A 26,921-nucleotide genomic window follows, 5' to 3' on the forward strand; every position below is an offset into this window, starting at 1 on the left:
TAACCGCTCAACACCAGTTTCACGTACAAAAGTAAAGAGAAGACTTTGCAAAGAAAAGGCCACTTTTGAAACCGAAAAACAAAAAGAAATGTTTAGAGTGGGCAAAGAAACACAGTCATTGGACAACAGATAATTGGAAAAGTATGGAATGGATCTTAAACCCACTGAGCTTTTGTGGGATCAGCTAGACTGTAAGGTGTGTGAGAAGTGCCCGACATCTATTGCAAGTGCTACAGGAAGTGTGGGGTGAAATGTCACCTGAGTATCTGGACAAACTGACAGCTGCCAAGGATCTGCAAAGCTGTCATTGCTGCACGTGGAGGATTTTTTGATGAGAACACTTCGAAATAGTATAAGTTCATTAATAATAGTTAAATGAAATAATAGTTAATTTGTTTTTTTTTTTTCAAATTGTAAAAGTAATTATTCACATAATTAATATCCTAATATCTATTGTGATCAGTTGAATGCCACTTTGGTGAATAAATGTAACAATTTCATTCCATAAGAGCAAAATCTGTACATTATTCCAAACTTTTGGCTGCCAGTCACTGATCTATATATATATAACTGGATAGCTCATGACGTCACAACAGTGAAGCTACTGCGCCGCCATCTTGGTATTCCCTAACATTCTGTACTCCTATGTGTCTCAATGGGAAATCGTCTGTTTTGGTGAGTAATTTGTACCCATCCAGTCACATTAAAACACATTTCTTATGTCTGCATACACTGTATCACAATGCAATCTTCCTAAATATGTAATTCATTATTTATTTTGACTTTAATTTTCCCCCTGCTTATTCTAAATGTGAGCGTGTTATGTTACTCTTTATTGCAGCAGCATTACGTTCAGCGGCAGACGTACGTACGTGTTTCAATAGAAACAAGTTTAAGAAACTGAGGTAAGATATCAGTAGACATTTTCAAACATATTTTTTGCAGGCTTTAAAGTTTTTATTCTGAATACATAATTATGTTTTGTAGCTTTTGTTTACGTTGAACGTGCATTGTGGTTATTTTCTTAGGATAAATGAATATTAGCTATGCAGCTAACGTTAACTTAGTGAGTTATACTGTTATTCATTGTGGTTATTTTCCTAAGTCAGCTTTTTTGGTCAAGTTGAATATCTAATTGCAGATCAACACCGGTTACATATGATAAATATAATGTGGGCTTTCATTAATTCTCTGTGTGTGATTTGTACTTTTTGCAGTGCAGGCCTGAATACGGTCCAGCTCACGGGCATCATTTATAAAGTGATCAATTGGAATAGACGAGGAGCAGGGCAGGACTGGTAATCTGGACTACCGGACATTTTTCCGGTGGACCGACAAACTTTGGGGCCGATCAGGGTGGACTGGCCATCAGGAGAACCGAGCGGGTCGCTGTGTCGGCCGCGATAATCTAAAACGAGCCGCCGCGTTAGCTGAACACTACCCCCAACAACTTTTTGACAGTTATGTCAAATCCGGGCCGATTCTCTTTCCAGTCCAGCCCTGAAAAGGTGCACATGGATATTGTTGAAGTTAAACATGGTAAATTTGCCGTTTGGATTTCAATAAACATCGCACTGAATGCTAGATAAAACTGGAATTGGTTTGCAACAGGAGGAAAAGCTGTATGAGGAGTCAGCCTGGCTTCACTGAAGAGCTGTTTTAACAGAGTAAAAAATATTATACTGTCTGTTTTTATTTGCAATGAAGATACTTTTGCAACATGCAGTATAAGTCTCATAAAATTACTGTGTTTCAGATAGTTATAACATTTAATATTAATAGAAAAGTTGACCCAAATATGTAAATTCTGTCATCATATACTCAACCTCATGTCCTTCCAAATTCATGTGACTCTTTTGCAGAACCCCCAAAAATGTATTTTGTATTCCATATAATGAAAGTAAATGGTGAGCAAAATAGCTTGTTTTGGTCACCAATGGCTTTCATTATATGGACAAAAACATTTTTTTAAATGTCATCTTTTGTGTTCCACAGAAAAGTCATACAGGTTTGGAAGGACATGAGGTTGAGTAAATAGCTGTGCGTAAGGTCTTAAGTTGGGGTATAAAGTTCAAGGCTTCGTAACTACTAGTTAGTTTGCAACTAAATTGGTGCTTAATTTGGTTGCTCCACCTGTTCTTTAAGTCAAATTTTTTTATGTACTTGGAAGCTTTTGTTATTGAACAAATAAATATGAATGATTACCTTGAGTGTGCATATGTCAATAAACCTATTTCTGATTATGATTTAAAATATCAGGGGATTGTTGAAATAATTAAATGCTCACAAGCTGGTATGTACATGTTCCAGAAATGAATGCAAATGGATAATTCCATTAAGTAAAGGTAAATTAATGTGTGTGTGTGTGTGTGTATATATATATATATATATATATATATATACATACACATATACACACACACACACATACTACATATGAACTTGTGTGTGTATACTATGCTACATTTTTATATTTGGTTCTGGATTTATTCTAAGAGGTACTGTCTAGTTACAATATCAACACAAAGCTAGTCGTTTTTCTTAACTTTAAAATTTGTTGATGTGCATGCACCCCCCCTAAATTAGTTCACATTTACTATATAATCTAGTCAAAAATGGTTAATAATGTTGGAAAATTATGCAGATGTATAATTTGTCAACATTATGAACAATGAGCATCAACAGATTTAAACTATGAAGGCAGAGAAACATTGCATCCTGTAACAATCTGCAGATGGATAACTTTGCTTTAAAAAGGGGTATTAATACACTTTGGTGTTGTATTTTTACTGTTGATTATTAAAGATTATGATTGTTATGGACACTCTACATGGGGATAACGACTAATGTGTGCTTAATATGTACATAGTCATAAATTACAACCTGTGGGCACTTTAGCCGCATCCTTAAGTGAGTGTTGTTTCGCGGTTAAACGCTGCACATGCCGCGATGCCCTCTGTCGGTAGGGAATAGTAAGATGGCCGCCAGAGCACTTCCGGTAGCTTCACCTACTGCTGGCAGTTTAGAATTCTATGAGCTATCCAGTTATATATATAGATCAGTGCTGCCAGTGTATATTTGCAATAGTATCAGTGTCATAATAAATTACAATAACAAGAGTGTAATCGGAGAATATTATGGCCACGTATAGCGTGTTTGCACTAGCGTCATGAATTCAGAATCTAAACAAGACAAATTAAATATTTTTTCTAAATATTATTTATTTACTGCCCTCATGTGAATTCTACTAATAGAATGAGGCATAACGCCATTGATAACGCATTTCAATGTCACATTAGTAAAGGTTTTACATAAACTAATAGCATCCTCATATTTAAATGTACTTCTAAACACCTCTCACAGTGGTGTGGCCGGTGTCTGTATGTTCACAAATACTATACCATCGCTCGGCTGTTTAGAACTTATTTTTACCCCTGAACGAAGAATGAATAAGAACTTCTCTAGAAGTATATCGGGACCTTTAAAGCATGAGTGTATGTGTGTGATGTACCTTATATGGGGACGGCTCAATTCTCTCTCCAAACAACACCTGACCCAAGTTCTCAGATGGACGTTTCTCAGCCTGATCAGCGCAAAAATCAAAACTGAAAGAGAGATATGAAAAGGTAAGAAAAAAAAAAAAAAGGGTACTAGATGGTAAAAATATTTCAGGACATAATAAAACATCGGAACCAGAAACACAAAGGAATGTGCCTTAAATGTATGTCCTAACATACATTTGACTATAGGTGTGTCCTATTTCCTATACAGTAGTCTATTGCTGATGTTCATCTGATAGGAAGTTTAAATGATTATGAACTGAATATTCTGAGTTCAATACAAGTTAAGCTCAACCGTATTTGTGGCATAATGTTGATTACCACCAAAAAAAAAATTTCAATTGAGGTTACAGAAGCTATGTTTCCATTCTGGTGTGAATTTAATTTATATGAAAAACCATAATATTGCAAAAACAAAGTGTGAATAAAGCCACGTTTCCCATGTGCTCAAAAGAACAAAATCGTCACTCCCGAAGAAACTGTAGCCATTGTGACTTATTATCTTCATAATAAAATACTTGTGGTCTTTTAGAGCACACAGACAAAACCCATGTCTGGGAGCGACAGCGCGTCACACAATTTTGGGAGCACTATGTGCGTTTCTCCTTATGACTTTGCCATGTGGATCTACAATATCATTATATTTTTATGTCAATAAACCTGCTCTTCCACACAGTTCAAGTTTGTATTCGACTTATTTGGTCTGCAAACTCTTTGAAAGCTTTGGATTTTTTTAAGGACACTGTTATTTCAGGATGATCAGAGCAACACTTCAGGTGCAATGATTGGTCCCTTGATTAGTCCAATTATAAACGTGTTATTCAGTCACATTACTTTTTTGATGCGCATCTTGTATTCTTAATAAATTCAATAGGAGCTTATCCAGTAAATGTGTTTATATTATAGTTTGTGCATTTCTTCTTACCTAATACAAAACGGAACCACTTCAAGCGAGCGTATATGTTTTTCATGCTCATTTTGGAGATTTAATTTGAATCTTGGTGTTTTCATCCAGCATTTTTTTTATAAGATATCCCAAATGCGCATTAAAATGCATGGATGGAAACCCAGCTACTGAGGCACTTTCTTTTCATCTATTTCTATTCATTGCTGTTTTTATTGTTATATTATTACTGATGGTTTACTAGTCTTGAATAATTAAGAGCTATTGTCATATGGTAATTATTTTATGATATCATTTACAGCAGGGATGCTCACACTTCTATGGAATGAGACCTAGTTTTTCATCATGTTACTGCAGGTTAAAATTTGAACTTTGTTTGATCTACAACTAATTGTCCAACTGACTAGCCCCAAGTGTGTGTTGTTAAATACCAGAGATCACTCTGCCTGTGTGTGAACAGTATTACCACAAGTTACCTTGAGTAAAGGTTACAATTTTTTGCTTGATTTTGGGGGTTCTAAACCACCTTTGCATAAATCTTTTTAAATGAAAGCTCTTATAAGGGTAAATATGCAGACAGAACCCCCACATGGGTTTGAGGACACAGTAAGTGCGAAGTTAATTAATAATGCAGTGCATATGGCATAATTAATGACTTCTGAGGAAGAGCAAGTCATTCCTGCTTCCATTAGATTACACCGCATACGGTTTGACTGAAAGGCCTCAGTGTGTTAACGTAACAGCAGTCCCTACTCAGTCCGTACATAAATATCTACATTCAAACTTTCATTGCCTCCCTCTCCATCCTCTTCATGAGCACTCTCTCTACGTACCTTTCCAACACCTTTGCTCTATTTCACGCTTTTTAGCTTTCCACTTATTGAAGTTAAATGCAAAATATATTTAGTCATGCATAACCTGTACGGTTTAACCGTGACTAATACCAAACAAGCATAGCCTGGTGTAACTCTTGTGTTAAATTTACAAGTGTTTTAAGTAACATTGTTAAGTGTTATACATCAAAATGGTTTAGCACATGTGATCCAGCTATAACAAAATGTCTGGCAATACTCACGCTGTATATTCATATGGCAAAACAGACTCCACAGAATCCAGCCTGTTCACAAACAGCTCAATGCCTGACTGTAAAAAAGAAAAAAAACAAAGATTATGCCAATGTAGAGATGTCTAAAGTGTTTTCAGATTTCCGTAATAAAAGTATCTGCCACTACTTTAAGTTAATATCGTTTATTCATAATACACATTTTTTTTTTTTTTATGCATATTCATGTGCTGTATTCCTTTTCAATGTGAGCGCATCCATCCAAAAAAGAAAAGAAAAAGTAAACGTATAAATAAATTCCTTAACACTCACTTACCTTAGTTACTACAGTTATTGGTACAACTGTAAAATAATTAATTAATTAATATGGGACCTCCTTCAAAAAGCATTAAGGGATAGTTCACCCAAAAAAGGAAAATGCTCATCATTTACTCACCCTCACGCCATCCCAGATGTGTGACTTTATTTCTCCTGTAGAACAAAGATATTTAGAAGAATATTTCAGCTTTGCAGGTCCACACAATACAAGTGAATGGTGACCAGCCCTTTCAAGATCCACAAAGCACTTAAATGCAGCACAAAATTAATCCATACGAATCCAGTGGTTTATATGTTTCTTCAAAAGCAATCTAATAGGTGTTGGTGAGAAATAAAAAAAAAGTACTGAAATATTTAACTATAAATCTCCACTTTCACATTCTTCTTTTGTTTTTGGCGATTCACATTATTTGTGCACGTCGTCACCTACTGAGCAAGGAGAATTTAAAGTAAAAAAAAAAAGCCTTAAATATTGATCTGTTGCCACATCCATCATATCGCTTCTGAGGACATGGATTTAACAACTGGAGTTGTGTGGATTGCTTTTATGCTCCTTTGTGCTTTTTGGACCTTCAAATTTCTGGCCACCATTCACTTGTATTGTATGGCCTACAGAGCTGAGATATTCTTCCAAAAATCTTAGTTTGTGTTCAGCAAAAGAAAGTCATACACATCTGGTAGTACTTATGATACTGTATGGTAGTACCAAATATCAATGTAGTAACTACTGTATATTAGCGGAAACAATGGTTACCAATGTAAATATTACACATTTTCTGATCAGAACAACTAAAATTCAGGCAATCGAGCTTCAAACGTAACAAACAAACGTAATGGTTCAAACCCTACGTCCGACAACCCGGATGTATACAGAGTGTAGAGACACCTTAGACGAAGAAACAACAGAAAGCAGGACTGTAACACCTGTTGGACTGGTTTATAAAATAAATAAATAGAATAGTAGTACTGGGCACGTCATCATTACATGTCACCATAACAACTGCATGACAGCCTGTATAAAAAAAAATATATTCTCCAATCTATAAATCTCTCTCTATATTATATATATCATTACACAATTGAAAAATATTGTAATGAATACGACTTCATGACAACATGTTTGAAGAGACGATGGAATTTGTTCCATACTTTCGAAAACACTTTTAATTCCTCACCATGCATTTGAAGATAATTTTATTGTCATTAAAAACTATTCTCTACTATTGTATTCTCTACTAGCACTGCTCTAGAAATATATTATTCCGGTGTGGCGGTGCGAGGCCGATAAACTCACGGCAGGTCTTCAAATCTACACAAGTCACACCTCAGTTTGAGAGAATGACATGTGAGAATGAAAGACTCTTCTCTAGCAGACCACTCAGACTGTTCAAATGAGGCTTACGGTAGAGCCAAGCTGATAAATGTTTTTGCTGATTTTTATAAATATCTTGCTCGTTCGATACTACAATAGCATGTCGAGATAGCATCAGCATGATAGTGACCCAATAAGAAAAACAACACATCGCACACAATCTACAGAAATCACATGATTATATTGATAAATGTGTATATTTACTTTGCAGTCGGGAACGTCGCTGCCTTTACCGCTCGCGTCTTGCTCGCAGAAGCTGACCGGGGCCAAACCAGGAAGATAGAAACTCAAGGCGTTGCGTAGCGATCCACACACAAAAAACAGCAAAAAAACAACACGGACACGATAGAACACGACCATTTTGCTTCGACCGACTAGTTAAGGATTAGGTAGAAATATTTACATGCGTGAAATGAGAGATATTTGTGTCAAAATTCAGACATTGATGAAATCTAAACTGAAGAGCTAGCGGAACTGCTGCCTGCGTAGCAGCGTACTACTATCTGATTACACAGACACGTCATCCGTCTTGCGCTGCATGATGGGATAGTGGAGGACTCAGCTACTGCCGCTCGAATGCGGAACATGAAATATATACACGTGTTGAGATCTTACGAATGTAATTTAAGACATCGATAACATATTACATTTGTGAAGTAACATAAAAAACGGCAGTATGTCTCGATTAAACCCTGCGAAATACAGCGAAACCAGCCAAAACTGGTTGTACAGCCTGGTCAGTTGGCAGGTTTTAACTGGTCAGCTAAACCACTTGAGCACCAGCTTGGCCAAACGAGGAGACCAGCTTAAACCATGTAAAGATGGCTTCAGACGTTTTGTTCAGCAGTGTGACAGTGATCTCAAACTCTTCAGTATAGCACCCATTCTTTAAATGTTAAAAGACTTTCTTCTATTCCAGATTAATAATGCAGCAAGTAAGCCATCAGTAGGTTAATTCGCCCCAAAAAACACTCTGGCTTTGAAAGCATTGCTCTGTTTTGTGTGAACATCCCAAACCAGGCAGATAAGCATGGCAAGTTCGGAATGGCATACTATCATACTACTCTTACCATATTTGTTGTATAAAAATATGGCAGAAATAGTAACGAGCAGAATGCCATTCTAAACTCTGGCTCAACTTGGGACATAAAAGGGTCCAATACAGGTTAAGCTAAATCGACAGCATTTGTGGCATAATTAATTACCACAAAAGAAATTAGTTTAGACTCAAAACTCCTGAACTATGAAGAAAAAAGAAAAAAAGGTTATAGTTAGGCACTTACAATGAAAGTGAATGGGGCCAGTTAGTAGAGGGTTTAAAGTCAGAAATGTTACGTTTATAATTTAATAAAATGTATTCTTGTTAAAACTATTATTAGAGTTATTAATTTGTTTAGATTATTTTTGCAGTCATTTTAGAGTTTCACTGTTGCATCGTAATGGCAACGAAGTTGAAATACTGAATATAACTTTACACAGAAAAGGTTAGTAAGTAATTTTATCCCACTAAAATCATTAACACTCATACTGTTTACATCTTGAGGCTATACTTTTAAAACAGTGAGTATTTTAATGTTTACAGATTGGCAAATTGGTTTACTTGCATTGTAAATGCCTCCCTGGATCCCAGATTTCTGCTTTTTTTATTAAAGGAGGGATGGGACAAAATAAATTTTTGTGGTTATCAATATGATGCCACAAATGCTGTTGATTGAACTTAACTTATATTGAAGCCAGAATATTCCTTTAACCAACAACCTGGTGCACAGCTATCTGATAGTCCAACCAATGGTAGACGGAGGAGTTCTTGTTTGAAGAGGAAATTATTGTTGCAGTTCTGTTCAATGTTAGTTGCACAAAAATTTCACACTTTATCTTTAATATTACAGCCATTTTAATACAACTAAATACATTTAATTTATTGAAAAATTAGATATAGGAATATGCCTGAATTAGTCAGTAATATATTTTACATATTAAGGATGCGTACCTTGTAAATGTAAAAAAAAAAAAAAAAAGAAGTAAAAACACTTTACTGCAAACATGGTTTATACAATTGTCACAAAACCAGCTTTTCATTTTGAATCACATTGTTTTAATAAACCAAGAAACCACTGATCACAAAAATTATTCAAAACAAAATTGAAAAACAATGGGAACAAAAGCTAGATACACATAACAAGAGTAAATGGGTCTTTGGGTATTTAGTACCCATTGTACATTCCAAAAACATTAAACAACCATTGTTCACAGATCTGACATTACAAAAACACTTCTCTAAAACAAATGGAAATGACAAAGTTCTTATTTGATACATCTTTACCACACTTTTGATTCAAAGTTCAAGGATCATGAAACCACAGACAGTATCTCCACAGGCTAGCGTGTCCAGTCTCTATGGCTCTGTGCTACAAGGCAGAGCAGCAATCCTTTTTCAGCACTGACATAACAGTTTCAGTGTTTTACAATAATCGGTAATGGTATGGGCTAACAGCCATCTTAGATCACTACTTTCGGGCTTTACTCACTGAGCGTACTCAGGAGACGCACACCTCCGTCGGTGTGCCGAGCTGTTGGGCTGCAGAGCCTGAATCAGACTTCTCCTGTCCACTGGACTGACTGGCAGCCATTTTCTTTTTAAAGAGCCGCAAACTGAGTTGCAGAAGTTCATTATCCACCACTGGAGCGCTGGTGTAGATTTGCTTGGTTGTGCCCTATTAGAGTAGAAAAATATAGACAAATTAAACATTAAACCTATAAACATTTACTATATACTGTAGATAATTACCATTTAGCAAATTAAGCTATTTATTTTAAACAACAAAAGTGGTAAAATAAATATTTGTGAGCTAGTGAACTAGGGAGCTGCCCCGCTATCTACTGTCTACATAGGCAGCTATCTTCTATGACAGCTGAACAGAGCCAAATAGAAATGACAAGGTTGGTTTAATTTCTTCTGACATTAGTCGGTCCCACCGCAACATATGCCATCAAAATACCTTGAGTCAAGACCAGCAGCCTGGCTCAGCAGGTGCAGTTGCTCCAGAGTGGCTGCACAAGCTACGATGACAACATGATTTTTCGTGATTGGCCAGACTCTCAAATGAAAACTATGAGGCAAGTTTCATGGGCTGGGTTCGCAATTGCATCCTACCCATATTACCAATGTTGCAAATTTGGGTCATTTGTCACCAAACGTAGTGTTTTTTTTTTCATAGTTGCTGCAACTTTTAATAATGTTTTGCGACAAGGAGCTATTTTGGCAGGATTTTGGGCAATTAATTAACATGCATGCAAAGTCATACAATGTGTTAAGAAGTCAGATCTAACAAAATATGCATTGTCCACTAAAGTATATTGTGAGTGCAAAACCCTTTTCCGATCAAAAGCAGTTTCATGTGGACTCATTTGCATCACCTAGAAATGTGTCTGTTGCTGAGACTGAATGTATCTTATTGCTGAACATGGATCAATCAATTTACCACTTAAAACCTCTTATCCGGCCTCTTTTTGTGCATGAGCTTGAAAACGACATAACCAAAAGTAAAACTCTTCCAGTTCTTGAACCCTTTGGTCTGCAAACAAAAACTTGGGCTCGTTTGAAAGTAAACACCTAGACATTTGTTATTCAAAAGTAAAAATGTATCATTGTTAAATACAAAAATTAGTTAGAGATTTTCAAATATTTTGAAAAGTGACTGCAAATGTTATTTATATATTTTATTTTAAATATGCAAGACTATGCACAGTGCTCCAAAAACACATCTGATACAAAGCCAAATGTATGATGAAGGTCTGACACAATATCGAAGTCGATATGACCAAAAACCTTTGTTCCATAATGATATGCAAGTGTACTTCCAAAAAAGTAAAGGCTAGTTGCAGGCACCAATTGACCACTTGTAGTAACTCTGTAAGTCAATTATAAATCAAAAGTGGTTCAAAACACAATTTGTTTATATTTGGGAGCATGTGTGCTCTGGGGTCTAACTCACTGTGAGTGAAGCCAGGGTGGCTCATCTCGGCTTGAATGACATGCAAGGGCTCCATGGATATGCAGTGGAACAGTGTGTTTAATTAAAAAGAAAAAGCAGTTTGGGGGGGGTTTCCCTCCAGGCCCTCAGTAATGGTGACTGAAGCAGAGGAAGGTGGCCCCCTCGGGTTGAATGGCATGCCTGAGCCCCCTGAATGTGCAGTTGAACAGGGGGTTTGAGTTAAAATGCAGTCAGGAGTGGTTCCTCCAGGCACTCGGTGATGGTGACTAAAGCCGAGGAAGAGGTCCTGGGTGAACAGCAAAGCAGTGAAAAAAATGACTAAGTCATTGGGAGCACGTGTCTAACTCACGGTGAGCGAAGCCAGGGAAGGTGGCTCATCTCGGCTTGAATGTCATGTCCCGAGTCACCTGGATGTGCAGTTGAACAGGGGGTTTGTTGAAAAAAATGCAGTCAGGAGCATGTGTTCTCCATAGCCTCAGTGATGATGACTGAAGCAGAGGAGGGTGGATCAGATCGCAGGTCTAAATGCAGAGTTTGTCAACAGTATGGCAGTAATGCACTATAACTGAACACCATGCATAAAAGCGTTAAAAAAAACCAACACTGTCGTGTGTTTTCTTCTCCAAACCTTCGCAAACCGGCATCAGGGCTATATACAAACCTTATATCATTGTTTTCAACATTTCATCAGCTACACAACCCATCAGTCAGAAATGATCTAGCTTTTCATTGGCCAGCTTTATCCAGAGACAAATATGGATGACGCAATTCTTTACATCACTTGTGTCGACTGTCCTGTTTGGCTTTTTTGAATGACTAGCCAATCACAACTGCACAGAACATTTTGAGGGAGGGCTCATTTTGTTCGTAAGACCCTCCCCAATGTTTGGGTGTTTTGCTACTGAAACAATACAGAGTGCAAGATTTCACAGAGAATGGACATGAATGATAACATGTTGAATATGTAAAACCTTAAAAGACAGATTGATCAATATTTCTTCATATTTGTAAATTTTTTGACTAAAATCTCCAATTGATTTTATTTATTGGACTCTTGCAATGAAAAGCATACTGAAGTTTGGAGGATTGTGCCCATCTGTGTTTGGCTGGAAGACAATAAAGTCAGAACTTCCGGTTTAATTTTCAGTGTTTTGATTTTCACTCGACACTTTTAATAAAATCTTATTGTTGTAACTTTCATCAAATCTCTTTAAAATGTCAAATCTTGAGACCCAGATCTTTCAAATTATATATTGGATGTCAATATTAGTTTACAATTTCACAGTTTATACATTCATTAAACAAATTGAATGTAAATACATTTTTGAACCACCCATCATTAAGAGGTTAAAAGATTTATGTAAAGCCTGTTAAAAAAAAAACTGCTGCCGTCAAATTACACACTTTGTCTGTGAACTTGTATTGTGCCCATTTTATATGCTTTTTATAATATACATGGGCCTTATGATTTTGCTTAGAAAATTTAGACTTTTGGTGAAAACTTTCACGTGTGGTTCTGGAGAATTTCAGAGGGAAGAGTTTGGCAACACTGTACTACTCTTACTACTTCTGCTATGTCAGATGGCAGAAATAGTAAAGAGTAATATGGGTAGTATGCCACTACCAAGGTGTTTATTCTGACACCATCAGTTTTGCTTAACACTCACAAATCTGTGCTTTTATAACAGAACAATTCTTGTTTCATTTATTTTTCTTAATTTTCATCACATAGACACTGTATTAGGCAACATGTAACCTATTCAAATAAATAGGGTTTCTGGTTATTATATGTAAAATGTAAATGTCTGTATATCTGAATTACTATCGCATTCACTTCCCTTGCGATAAAGAAAGCAAACGTTGCATGATAAGCTGTGACTAGTTTAGGTTCAGCACACCATTGGAAGCGCAAAGTGTCCGGCTTGACGGCTCTTTTCAACTCCTCCCCTGACTGCAATTGGTGAGGCAAGTTTCAGCTTAAGTCAATCACACCTACATATTTGAAATGGACAACAACTCCACAAACAATGTGTCACACAAATAGCCCTCCTTGACAAGCATGAGTGACTCTGCTAATACTAACGGTTTATTCCAACTGAGACTTACATTAGCATGTTGCTAATAACGAAATAATCTAATGAGTACAAAAAAATGCACAGAACCAAATTTTGGATAAAACATAAAAATAATAAGATGGAACCATTTTATCAATGATTTTAAGTATGTTTATAATTGACTCCTCATCATAATACATTCTGGGAATACCTTATTAGTGGATTCATACAATGCCGATTTAGATTTTGGCCAACCCATGCCATCATTATTTTGCTGCCTACTATTTGGAATGGCCTTTCTTGCCTATTATGCTATCTAGGTAGGCAGGCAGCTGACTTGGTTTTGGAACAGATCCCACTTTCTAAAAGTTTCAGAAAGCCTAGATGAGTCCCCCTAATTAAGCCAAAAGAAGTACACTGATTAAAGACCATAAGAGCACCTTGTCATTTTTCAGGAGCTGTCTACGTATGGCGATGTCCCGGCGAGCACACAATGCTTTGCAGCAAGGGCCCATGCTTCTCAGCAGGTTGGCCCTCTCCATTTTTCTGTTGTATGCGGCCATGTTCAGAGCACCCAGATCATGCTCCAATAGTTTGTCAGCGTCTAGAAAGAGCATACAGGTAATATAGCAATGTCGTGCATCAAATCACTTGTAAATCCTTATTGCCTGCACTAGCAAAGAAATATATTAGAATTTTCCGAACGAAATACCAGTGCTTGCAAGGTAGCAAAACCGCACAACCTTTTGGGAAGCACAACACTTTTACATCAACAACAAAAGATATGGGAAACTTTTCCCCCACCATTTTAAAATTTGACAAGATATTGAACTCCTAACTATGCACAATCAAATGGTTAGCATTTTTTTATTTGCATTTAGCCTTGTTCTTTCCCTGCTGTCCACAATCAGAACACTTGCCACCCATTTTTGGGTCCTGATCCACCAGTTGAGAATCACTGACAGAACCACTAACAGAACAAAATGTAAGTCCTTTTTTACTATCAATCTCTACCTTCACGTTCTTCTTTTGTTTTTGGCGATTCGCATTCTTTGTGCATATCGCCACCTACTGAACAGGGAGGAGAATATATAGTAAAAAGGACTTAAATATTGATCTGTTTCTCACCCACACCTATCATATCACTTCTGAAAACATGCATTTAACCACTGGAGTCTTAAGAATTACTTTTATGCTGCCTTTATGTGCTTTTTGGATCTTCAACATTTTGGTACTCATTCACTTGCATTGTATGGACCTACAGAGCTGAAATATTCCCCTTAAAATCCTTGCTTGTGTTCAGTAGAAGAAAAAGTAATACACAGCTGGTATGGCATGTTGGTGAATAAATAATTAAAGAGTTTTACATTTTTGGTGAACTGTCCCTTTAAAGGCTTGAACAAACCCAAAACAGAATGTTTAAGGAATACTAATACAGTGCTGTCAACCTAATCAAACTATTACAGTTCTTGCATATTCACCTTTAGGGTCTTCCAATTCTCTGGAGCAGACCTCTTTAATCTTGGCAAGGAGCTGAGGCCCAGCCAAGCGCCTGGACACTCCTGCTCTGAGAAGCACAGCCCCTGGGGTGAATCGGAGCAGTGCTGCCCCGGGAGTTCTAGGCTCCTGTTTCTGCTTTGGCATCAAACTGGACCAATCAACATCAATCACATCCAGAGGCCCTGAAACAAAGAAAATTGAGATGGTATAATAACAGTTGAGATGTTTGATGCCTTTTTAGATAAGACATTAATATTTATTATTATTTTATGACATTATTTCTGCATATACTTTTTTTAATGTATTAATCTTCCTGATAAATAGGAATCTTGTTGTATGTGCATTTATAATTACTAAAAGTTTCATTGAGTCAACAAAACACCTTTTAATTAAGACTTTTTCACTCAATTTCTCTTTTCTTTTTAAATGATCCCATGTCATTCTTTCGATGTTTATACACAAGTCAATAGCAAATGTCCATGTTTTAATGTAACTCAAGTATATGACACCTCTACATGACTATGGATGAGGGAGATATGTGATGTCAACACAGAGTGTGTATTTATAAGCTCTAGGGTTCCCACACCTTTTGACCAATTAATTTCCATGAACAGTCAATTGTAATAACTGGATGATTTCTTTAAAATTATTTAATAAAGATTGTCCTTGCAAAAAGCAATATCTGGCTGATTAAATATATTACAGCAGAGCATGATTAGAAAAAATAATAATAATTAAGCTCCTGGATGTATTATGTTATACCAGAAGTCTTTTCATCTTCTTGCTGTTCGTCTCTCTTCTGACTGTCGGCTAGAATCTCATCCAGTTCATCATCACTGATTGGCTCATACTCCTCACCAGCTGACACAACAGACTGCCCATCATCTCCCTTTCCATCCTCCTCTTCTGAAAAAAAAAGAAGACAAAACTAATTTAATTTAACCTAACAATATTTCTATAATGTATAACGTTCATGTTTCAACCTACAAAAAGACACTTGGTCAAAAAGACCTACCATCAAGGCTATCCATTTTCTCTGGCTCAGATGCTTCCCCTTGCCGTAGAGAGTTATCACCAGGCTTATCTATATCTATGAGGGCTTCTCTGGGTAACAGAGGCTCATACTCTCCCCTCTCCATCTTCATTTCAGCTCTGCTCTTCGGTTCCCTGTGAGTCTGAAGGTCGAACGGAAGCATCCTTTCACGTTCACGCTCTCTGTCTCTTTCGCCATGGTCACGATCCATTCGGTCATGTGAGAGCAGTCCTTCAGGTAAGAGGCGTTCCCTTTCGCGCATCTCCCGCTCTCTAACTGGCTCTCGGTTTCCACGGAGGAGGGGCTCTCTGCCCCGTCCACCCCACTCACGAGGTTCTGGTTCCCAGTCTCGCTGTTGGGGTGGCTGATTTTGCAGCTGACGGTGATCCTTTCTCTCACGCTCTCGTTCCAACTGATCACGATCTCGGTCGCGTTCACGACTGTCATATGAGCCAGCTCTGGAACGAGCCTGATGCTCAGACTCTGGTGAACTGCGACGAGAACTGTGACTCAGAGAATCCTGTCGGTCTGGGAAAGTAACAAAATGTACAGTACATCTTAAGGAGAAATCAAACACTACCACAATAACAATGACATGGTTCCAACACCCTTTGACCAATGAAATTTCATGATCTTCCCAGTCGTTTGTGATTACTGGATAAGGATTTTTAAAAATCATTAAAATGCAGAATGATTCACAAAAGAATAATTTAGACAGATTTGTGAATCTTTCAGCCTATTCATTGAAAAGAACCAGCTCAAAATTCACTCACAAACTGGACATCACTACAACTTGAGCTCTACACAAAAGCAATATATAGCTGATGTCTAAAGCAAAGCATAACTAGACAAATGTACACTGGTGGCCAAAAGTTTATTGTACTGATTTTGCTTTTATGAAAATAATTAGTACTTTTATTCACCGAAGTGGCATTCAACTGATCACAATATGGTGAGGACATAATAATGTGAAAAATTGCCATTACAATTAAAAAAAAAATTTCAGAACTTTAATTACTTCTCATAAAAAAAATCTTCCACATACAGCAATGACAGCTTTGCAGATCCTTGGCATTCTAGCAGTCAGTTTGTCCAGATACTCAGGTGACATTTCACCCCACGCTTCCTGTAGCACTTGTCATAGATGTGGCTGTCTTTCTGGGAACATCTCACGCACCATTCCCTTACAGTCCCAAAAAGCTCATCCATAACACTTGTTGGTGGCCATGGTAGCTCAGAAAGAAAAGATGCTCACTACCACACCTGGAGTCGCAAGTTCGAATCCAGGGCGTGATTAGTGACTCCAGTCAGGCTTCCCAAGCAACAAATTGGTCCGGTTGCTAGGATGGGTAGTCACGTCGGGTTAACCTCCTCATGGTCACTATAATGTGGTTCTCGCTATTGATGGGGTGCATGGTTAGTTATGCGTGGATGCCGCGGAGAAATGCGTGAGCCTCCACATGTGCTAGGATCTCTGCAGTAACGCGCTCAATAAGCCACTTGATAAGATGTGCGGATTGGTATCTCAGACACTGAGACAACTGAGATTCATCCTCCGCCACCCGGACTGTGGCGAGTCACTACGCCAATCCGAGGACCTAGAGCGCATTGGGAATTGGGCATGCCAAATTGAAAAAAAAAAGAAAAGATCCATAACACTCTTTTATTGTGTTTTTTTGCCCACTCTAATCTTGTATTTTTTATTTCTGTTTTAAAAGGGGCTTTTTCTTTGCAATTCTTCCCATAAGGCCTGCACCCCTGAGTCTTCCCTTTACTGTTGTACATGAAACTGCTGTTGAGTGGGTAGAATTCAATGAAGCTGTCAGCTAAGGACATGTGAGGCCTCTCAACCTTTCTCAAACTAGAGACTCTGATGTACGTATCCTCTTGTTTAGTTGGAGCTGGGCCTTCCACATCCCGTTCTATACTTGTTAGAGCCAGTTGTCTTTTGTCTTTGAATACTTGAGTGTTCACCTTTGTATGAAATCTTCAGTTTTTTTTGGCAATTACAAGCATTGTAAAGCCTTCATTCCTCAAAACAATGATTGACTGATGACTTTATAGAGAAAGCGGTTTCTTTTTTGCCATTTTTGGCCTAATATTGACCTTAAACATGAAAGTCTATTGCATCCTGTGGCAACTAAAAAACAAACACAAAAGACAATGTTAAGCTTGAATTAATGAACCAAACAGCTTTCAACTGTATTTGATAGAATGGCAAGTGATTTTCTTGCACCAAATTAGCAATTTAGCTTGATTACTCAAGGATAAGGTAGAAAGGGGGCCTGTGTAGATTTGATAAATTACTTTTTTCAAATAGTGATGGTGCTGTGTTTTACATCAGTAATGTCCTGACTATACTTTTTGATCAGTTGAATGACACTTTGGTGAATTACCAAGTACCAATTTCTTTCAGAAACAGCAAAATCTGTACATTATTTCAAACTTTTAGCCACCAGTGTATATTCACGATAGAAATTTGCATGACTTAAGATTCCCGCACATTTAGAAGAACACCTTTAACACATTATGCACAGCATTGTAGTTTAGATTTGCACTCTACACCAATCCTTTGGGAACGTCACCACTTGCATCACACACGGAAGTGGTGGCAAAAATCTTGCGCAAACTGTAAACTTTTATCAGATTCCGTTGTTGAAAAATTATTTAGGCCTTTTGTAGACAGTAGTGGTTTCAAGCAATCAACAGAGCTGACTGGACTAAGGAGATAATTTCAACTCGTGTCTTTGCAGTGAACATTTATAGTGAACATTATTACAGGTATGTTATTAACTCACATTATAGCAATTGTATAGCTAAGAATATATGTGAGTTAATAACATACCTGTAATAATGTTCACTATAAATGTTCACTTTTATATGTTCACAAATGTTCATTTATAGTGAACATTATTACAGGTATGTTATTAACTCACATTATAGCAATTGTATAGCTAAGAATATATGTATATTTATAATGGTTGTGTGTCGTACTTTCATTTATTCGTCAAACCTAAGTTCATGTCCACAATAATACATATTTGTTTGAAAACGATTTTTCTCTAAGTTTTGGCCTTCTGTCCACACAGAGACAGCGTTTTTGACAGCAAAAACTGAGCTTTTCGAAAACGCTCTTGCAAGTTGATAGATTTGAAGATGCCTTCATGTTGTCGTATGGATGGCGAAGACCGAGGTATCTAAAAATTATGTAATTGTCATCATGTGATGCAGTAATGTGATCTATTCAACCCAAAACATTCAAGATGGCTGCCCAGAGTGTAATGACGTTACTGTGCCTCTTATTCACTTTGAGAGCACGGTTTAAAATAAAATCTATTTCTTTGTAAAACCATCACAATGCATTCCTTCATTGGCGATGCAAAGTTTACTCAGAACTGCTGACTGGCAACGAAACACAAGGACAATTGCGCTTCAGCCCAAACATGGAACGGATTTTGTGCATGCACAGTAAAGGGATTTAAGCCTTTTCATCCGTTTTTAGAGTGGACGAGCAACTTTTGGAAAACGCTTGGAAACAGCAGTGTGGACTGAGAGCGTTTCTAAAATGAAAGTGCCATTTTCATATATATTCGGTTTAATGTGGACGTAGCCTAACACAACAGTTTGACGGCTTTCTGCCACCACTTAATGCGCAAGTGCTAATATGTTTGTAAACAATGGGATTGGTTTATAGGGAACATTTTTACAAATAATTGAAGGTTTTTTTATTTGCAGTCTCACCTGAGGAGGTGCTCCGACTGGGCTCTTCCCTCACGCAGCTGGTCAATTCTCGACTTCCTCTCTCCTCCCATCTGTTCACTAGCAGCTGCCCTCTCCCGGTCTCTCTCCCTCTCTCTCTCCCGCTCTCGGTCACGGGAATTGGCGCCCTGCATGCGTCCTCTGCGGGACCTCATCCCCTGCTGGCCCTCATCACGGTGGGCCGACTCATTGGAGGGTGAGCGCAGTCTTCTTGAGGACGCACGGCTTTGGTTGCTGCCCATACTACTGCTGCGCTGCTGCTGCATGTCTGCCTGCTGCGGTTTACGCAGCATGTGTTGCGGCAGTAGAGGCTGTAAAGGAAGACACTGTATCAGCATTGGAGGATCAGGCAGAAGTGGGGCAATGGGTGGGTCTGTGCGGTCTCTTCCCCCGCCACGTGCACCCCTTCTAGGTGGACACTCCAAGGGAAGTAGCCGCTCTGGAGGCCTATCAGATGGCAGAGAGGCAGAGGTGGCCTCGCTTCGTTCTGGTACATCCTCATCAGACCAGTCGCTGAAGTTGGTGTCCATTTTTGCTGCGACTGAGCTCTGTCCAACAGTTAAGGCCCTTTGGGAGGGAAGGTCATCTTTGTTGATTGGTGGGGGTGTACGCGGGCCACGTCGTCTCTTGCTAAGGGGTTGTTGGGTGACAAGATCGTCCTCAGAAACATCCGATTCAGCACCACGCGGGCGCTTGCACTTTCTGTCTATGGCTTTCTTCTTTGGAGTTTTGCGGGGTAAAAGGATAGGTTCTGGGGCTTCGGACGCAGTGGAGGATGATGGGGGCTCAAGGTTACTACGCTCCCCTCCTCCAGCTCCCCCCTCTTCATCTTTACGGTTCTTCTTCAGATTTTTCTTCTGAGATTTCATCTTTTTCTTGCCCTCCTCATGAATGGCAAATAAAGAGTCTCTCTCCTCCATGGATACAGGGGGACTCAGGGCAGCCATGGGAGGGTCTTTCTGCTCTTTTACCCTCCTAGAGTCAGAGACGTCCAAGTTAGCAGAAGGTTCTGGAACGTGTTCTCCACGCCGCTCTGCTCCTCTTCCTGCTGCTCTCTCACTGCGGGAATCCACCTCCTCGTGTCGGCCACGGCCATCCTTTTTATCACTACGCCGATCTTCATCCTTCCAGCGGCTGTGCTTCTCGTCAGTAAAGGAGCGTGCAGGTGAACGAGAGGTCTCCTGCGGACGAACAACTTGACTCAAAAGCCGGTGCTTGTCACCTTCGGACAGGAGCAAAAAAAACAACAATAATTTATTTAAAAATGGCCACACTGTCAGACATTTCATGACAGGTTTTACCTAGGGAGCATCATTCAGAATACATTATATCAGTTACCCATATATTATTTGCAGTTAAAGGTGTACTCAGTAACATTTTGCTTGTGTCATCTAGGACTTGCAGTGACACCTAGTGGCATGGATAAAGCATCATTCCAAGTCAATAGTTTTCGATCACAGATGCCATTGTAGATATTCACAATTCAGTCAGTCATGATTAATTTAATTAATTAATCGAAGAGACCCTCTCCATGTAGAATAAAACAGCTTTTATAAGGTTACTGATATGACTGAATTCTTCATTTCATGTAAGTGCTCGTGATTTTATAAAGACGTTTAAAAATGTATTTAGGAGTGCATCTTTAACAAGGAAAATTACTTTTAATAATTCTATATTTTTTAGAACTATAAATTATAATTAGTTACTTTATATTTGCTTTCTTCATTGTGTCAGTGTGCGCGCAAGCTTTAACAAGAAAGATACTGTTTTAGCCAAGTTAGCATGTCCAAACAGGGGCAAAAATGTCCAAACAGGGACTAAAAATGAAATGTTTTTCCATTTTGGTTTGTGCTTAGCAGAATAACTTATTCTTGCTTTTCCACTGTTCCGCTCCCTCCTTTCAAATTGGTAAGACCTAAATAAAAAAAAAATTGTTAATTTATTTTTTTTTTTTTAAATGACAGTACTCAGTGCTAAGTGTGGGTGATGTACCAGTTGCAGTGTTACCAGAGCTTTCAAGAACAAAAAGGGACCGGGTCTGGAAAAACACACTCAAAATAAGCAACTTGCCTCAACCAAAGTAAGTGATAAGCAATAAAAATTTTCCCAATGTGGGGGAATTATCAGCATAGAAATCAAGCATATTATACAGTAGCCTATATAAAAATGTATTTCAATAATGTATTCCCTTTTTTCTATGAGAGCGAGAACCCCTAATCAGCGGCCACGAGGCGGTTACCCCATGTGACTCTACTCTTCCTAGCAACTGGGCCAATTTTGTTGCTTAGGAGAACTGGCTGGTGTCACTTAGCATGCCCTGGATTCCAACTTGTGACTCCAGGGGTGGTAGCAATACATTTATTCTTAATATTAAATATATCCCCAAAATATTTTACATATTTAGAAAATACATCTGGCCATTAATATCAATCAGTCTCCTGCATGCATACACAAACTGCTTGGGCATGTTTGGACTAAACGTCATCTTAAGCAGGCCAATTTGTTTTAATTACAGATCTGCTTATCAGTTAGAACCTGGCAGCATAATATATGTATCAATGCATCATATCTAACAATAATTCAGTGAAGACTAGGAAACAACTGAGAACTTTTCCTTGTCTCTGGACTAACCTTTCATGTATACATAGTAAGTATACTGTATATAGTTTTCTAAAAAGTCTTTAGTATGTCACAGAAGGCTACTTCCACAACGTGCAATGGGTAAAGAAATGTGTGATGCAGCAGTTTCCTTCAGAATCAAAGCACATGCTTATGTTCAACTATGAAGAAAGAAGCCTCATTCTTTGGGGCAACCGGAAGTGGTGTAATTCCAAAGGATTTCTGAAATAAACCATTTAGAATTTGGTTTCATAAAAAAATAATTATCAGAACAAAATTAAGGGTTACCATTATTTAAAAATAAAGTTTTCACTCCAGAACAATTTAAAGGGACTTTCTTTCCGTTTGCAGTTACGTTCTGCAAATACTTTAGTTCATCTTCGGTTTTTGTTACTTCAGTCCCTGCTTTTGAATGTCTTCTGTTGCACTCTGTCTAGCTGCTTTCAGGGAACAAATCCTCTAAAGCATCTGAGGGTTTTCACAAACTAAAATAGTCTATAGTTTGCCTGTAAAACAAATATGTTTGTTGAGAACTAGTTGAGAAACGTTTCAAAGTTATGACAATACTATCTGACCTGTATGATAATATTACAGATTTCTATAATGACCATATTTCATAAATTATGAAACGGAACACTTCCAATTTTTCAGCAAAGTAGTAAAAGAGTTGCTCAAATCACCTATTCTATGCTTTTAAAAGGCTCCTATTTTGTGTCAAGTGAATGTTTAATTAATTAGCTAGATGCTCAAGTTGAAATGGTTAATTTGCAAAAAGTACAATTCTTGTTAAATAAAAAGATATAAAGTTTCTATTTGTCCATCACTTCAAATTCATAACTGTGCATCCCTAGAAAATATATTTACACACTTGCACAGCAAAGATTAACTGGTACCTTTCTCTTCAGTGCTGTTGTAACCGTCACTGTCTGGAGGGCTCACGTCTTTGCCTCGTTTAGGAGACGGGCATGGACTGGGAGTGTTCTCAGCACGATGCCGCTTACGGCTGCAAATACAGAGGCGGCCAAACAATCCATGAGAAACATCACCCTTCTTTAACGTAAACATGTTTATTATACAGGAACTTCAAAATGTATAATATTAATTTGAAAATGCCATTTTTATTTGATATCGGAGCTCTTACGTGTTCTTTCTTTCTTCATGAGAGTCTCGGCCAGAGCGGTCATCTCGTGGCTCATCTCTTCTGTCCCGCCTCTCCTCCCTCCCTTTCTCTCTCTCCTCCCACTCTCTCTGCCTCTCTCTCTCTCTCTGCTCCCTCTCCCTTTCCCTCTCCTTTCTTTCTCGTTCCCTTTCTCTCTCCCGTTCTTCTCTTTCCCTTTCTCGCTCCTCTCGCTCTCTTTCGCGCTCCCTTTCTCTCTCCTCCCTCTCTCGTTCTTTTTCCCTCTCTCTCTCCCGCTCCCTGACTCGCTCTCGTTCTCGTTCAGCCTCTCTTTCTCTTTCCTTCTCCCGCTCTCTTTCCCGTTCCCTCTCCCTTTCTCTATCCCTGTCCTTCTCTCTTTCACGGGTGCGGTCGTCTCGTCTGTCATCCCCTCGCTCATTCCTTCGATCATCTTTCCTCTCATCCCGCTCCAGGTCCTCACTGCGGTTCTGCTGACGGCCCGCAGAAGTAGCTCTTTGTTCTGCTGAACAAAAACAGATCTTTCACTCTCTGATCAATAACACAAGGGCTATGTTCAGAAAAGAATACTACCTTACTATTTACAATTGCAGCATATATTATACATACACTGCACAGTTTGGATGTATAGAATACCCAGATGATCTACTACATTTGCCAAAATAAGTAGCATATAATAGGGCTGGGTATTACAGCTTCCCCACAAGGAATTGATTCACAAGCTATCGATTTCGATTCTATATTGATTCAAATGGGTGTTATAATGTCCATTTTGCTTACATATATGGCTTTGTTCAGACTGCAGGCCAAATTGGACAAAATCCAATTTTTTAGACTAACTTTTCAAAATGCATATTACATGTGGACAGATCGGATATTTTGCCATTCAGACTGCAGTCTCTTTTGCGGGAATGTCTACATTAGTTGTTATAGTAACAGTGCAAACGTTCGTCTGTTCACCATGCGTGAATGTTTATCAATGGATGTTTTTCATGAGGGCATCTAAATATTAACACATTCTTCACAGAAAATGGCTTAAAAATTGGAGAGGTGGCATATGCAATGATTATTGCTGCTTGGATTTTTTAAATCCAAAATGGATCGCACCTATTAATTTAGCGGGTTGCGAAATGTCGTGTATTGAAGGCTTTATGTCCCATATTGAACCATTAAAAGGGCCAGACAGCAAGACTTTTGAAGAGGACCTCGCTCAAAATGTTCAAGCGGCTCATTTTCGAGACCTCAACCTCATTGCGCTGTGGTGGCTCGTAGCTGATGTGCAGGGCCGGCCCGTGGCATAGGCGACTGCATAGGCCACAAAATGACAGCACGAGAGTTTTTTTTTGGTCGGAAGTGTGCCCTCTCGTGACGACTGTGCATCCCTCTACCCATATATTGAACACTAGCACTACGCGATTATATTATTATTGGATTCTTATATGTGGACAAAATGAGTGAAATAAAGAACCAAATTATCAGGTGCACAAGGCAGGAAGAGGCACAAAGAAGAGCAGCAGAATATAAAACGGTAAGAATCACAATATAATTTATTTTGAGTTCATTTCTAAAATTTGTTGACAATGTATAATAATTATGTCAAATATTCTTTGATAAAAAATATTTAAGATAGCAGCCTTCTGAGTACCAGTGCAAAATCATTAAACAATCCACATGGAAAAGGTATTTTTTCATTCCAGCTCAAAAATTGCTTTATATATCTAGCCAAAAGCTTCCCTGCTTTGTCCCCCGACTGCATGACTGTCTTGCCCTGAACAGCCAAAACTACACTTTCTGTGATAAAATAGTATTATATCTGTATTTCAATCGGGTCAATTCTCTGTGGCCATCAGACAACATTCACCATTTCAGCTCTGCCTCAGCACTTTTAAAGGGGACCTTTTCACTTTTACATGGTGTTAGAGTAGGCCTCACCCACTACTGGTGACGGACAACACCCTATATCCTCCCGAGTGATCTACACACAGTCTGCCATTTTTCCCCCAAGCTGGAGCAAATACAGTGAGAAGAATAATGTCACACCTTCGTAAGCATCATAAGTGTTCTGTTGTTAGCTGTAAAAGTGTCTGTTAGCTGTAAAAAGAGTCTTCATGTACTCCCGGCATCAGAGCCACTGAAGACGCAGTGGACAAGTTGTTTTTGAAGGAAATGTGCCCCAAAACATACAAAAATGTGTGTATATTTGTGCAAATAATTTTACACCCGAAAACACTTACTGTCAGTTACCATTGTCTCTGATTGTATTCACGGAGACCAGATATACATATTCATACATATATGGCTGAACTCAAGGCTGAACCTGTTTAGAGCCAAGTCTGCAAGCAAACCTTTTCAGAGATGAACTTTAATAAAATCCCAATAGATCGTCGCATTATTCGCACACAGAAGGGTCACAATAGCAAAACCAAGTGAGAGAGGAATATGTTAGTTCTATGTGTCATTTATAAAATGCTGAAGTCTCTCACACCTTTATGCTAATGTTACTCTGGCTGTAATCATTTATCAGTGTCATGCAGCCCATTTTATTCAGTTGTGTGCTGAATGGGGTGCCAAACAAACCATTGACGAGATGCACATCATGACCCACAAGCGTGTAAACAGGTTGATAATTTTTTCAGAATAAAACAACTTTGTCCACTTTGCGGCAAACATTAAAATAAGCTTTTAGAATCTATAATTTCAGAATATTTTATTTTACTATTAAACCAGTTTTAATATTCAGTATTAAATTGAATACTAAATTACCACTGCATTGAAGTATGGTAAAATAAACTATTTTATTTTGCCTTTTTTCAGTTTTACTAACACATGATAGAAAAGTAGCAGCAAAATTTCAAGCAATCGCAGAATGTTCCAATCAGTATACACTTCAGAAAAGTGTGCATCATACACTGAGTGCATGACTGCACTACTACTTCTGGGCTTAAAAGATACAACTATGCAGAATGTTTTTATCATCTCTCTTCCAGGATCTACTTAAATGGCAGATTAATTGAATATGTACAGTGGGTACGGAAAGTATTCAGACCCCCTTAAATTTTTCACTCTTTGTTATATTGCAGCCATTTGCTAAAATCATTTAAGTTCATTTTTTTTCCTCATTATTGTACACACAGCACCCCATATTGACAGAAAAACACAGAATTGTTGACATTTTTGCACATTTATTAAAAAAGAAAAACTGAAATATCACATGGTCCTAAGTATTCAGACCCTTTGTTCAGTATTTAGTAGAAGCACCCTTTTGATCTAATACAGCCATGAGTCTTTTTGGGAAAGACGCAACAAGTTTTTCACATCTGGATTTGGGTATCCTCTGCCATTCCTCCTTGCAGATCCTCTCCAGTTCTGTCAGGTTGGATGGTAAACGTTGGTGGACAGCCATTTTCAGGTCTCTCCAGAGATGCTCAATTGGGTTTAAGTCAGGGCTCTGGCTGGGCCATTCAAGAACAGTCACGGAGTTGTTGTGAAGCCACTCCGTTATTTTAGCGGTGTGCTTAGGGTCATTGTCTTGGGGAAGGTGAACCTTCGGCCCAGTCTGAGGTCCAGAGCACTCTGGAGAAGGTTTTCGTCCAGGATATCCATGTACTT

At 38.3% G+C, this 26,921-nt stretch overlaps 2 protein-coding genes across 2 annotated transcripts in view; both read right to left on the reverse strand.

Moving 5' to 3' along the window:
- tm9sf2 (transmembrane 9 superfamily member 2) overlaps nucleotides 1-7,720 on the reverse strand; it is a 35,137-nt gene extending 27,417 nt beyond the window's left edge. The window contains exons 1-3 of the mRNA XM_052127513.1: nucleotides 7,422-7,720; nucleotides 5,540-5,607; nucleotides 3,512-3,605 (exon numbers count right to left, since the gene is read on the reverse strand). Coding sequence (XP_051983473.1) covers nucleotides 3,512-3,605; nucleotides 5,540-5,607; nucleotides 7,422-7,577 — 318 coding nt within the window. The 5' untranslated portion in view covers nucleotides 7,578-7,720. The remainder of the gene's footprint in view (nucleotides 1-3,511; nucleotides 3,606-5,539; nucleotides 5,608-7,421) is intronic.
- A 1,441-nt stretch (nucleotides 7,721-9,161) lies between these two features.
- The window catches only part of zc3h13 (zinc finger CCCH-type containing 13), a 59,286-nt gene continuing 41,526 nt past the window's right edge, over nucleotides 9,162-26,921 (reverse strand). Inside the window, 9 exon segments of the mRNA XM_052127511.1 lie at nucleotides 9,162-9,931; nucleotides 13,707-13,870; nucleotides 14,748-14,948; nucleotides 15,529-15,672; nucleotides 15,782-16,327; nucleotides 19,541-19,565; nucleotides 19,567-20,780; nucleotides 23,071-23,180; nucleotides 23,319-23,814. Coding sequence (XP_051983471.1) covers nucleotides 9,755-9,931; nucleotides 13,707-13,870; nucleotides 14,748-14,948; nucleotides 15,529-15,672; nucleotides 15,782-16,327; nucleotides 19,541-19,565; nucleotides 19,567-20,780; nucleotides 23,071-23,180; nucleotides 23,319-23,814 — 3,077 coding nt within the window. The 3' untranslated portion in view covers nucleotides 9,162-9,754.

The sequence above is a fragment of the Xyrauchen texanus genome, chromosome 5 (assembly GCF_025860055.1).
Source record: "Xyrauchen texanus isolate HMW12.3.18 chromosome 5, RBS_HiC_50CHRs, whole genome shotgun sequence".
Taxonomy (NCBI): domain Eukaryota; kingdom Metazoa; phylum Chordata; class Actinopteri; order Cypriniformes; family Catostomidae; genus Xyrauchen; species Xyrauchen texanus.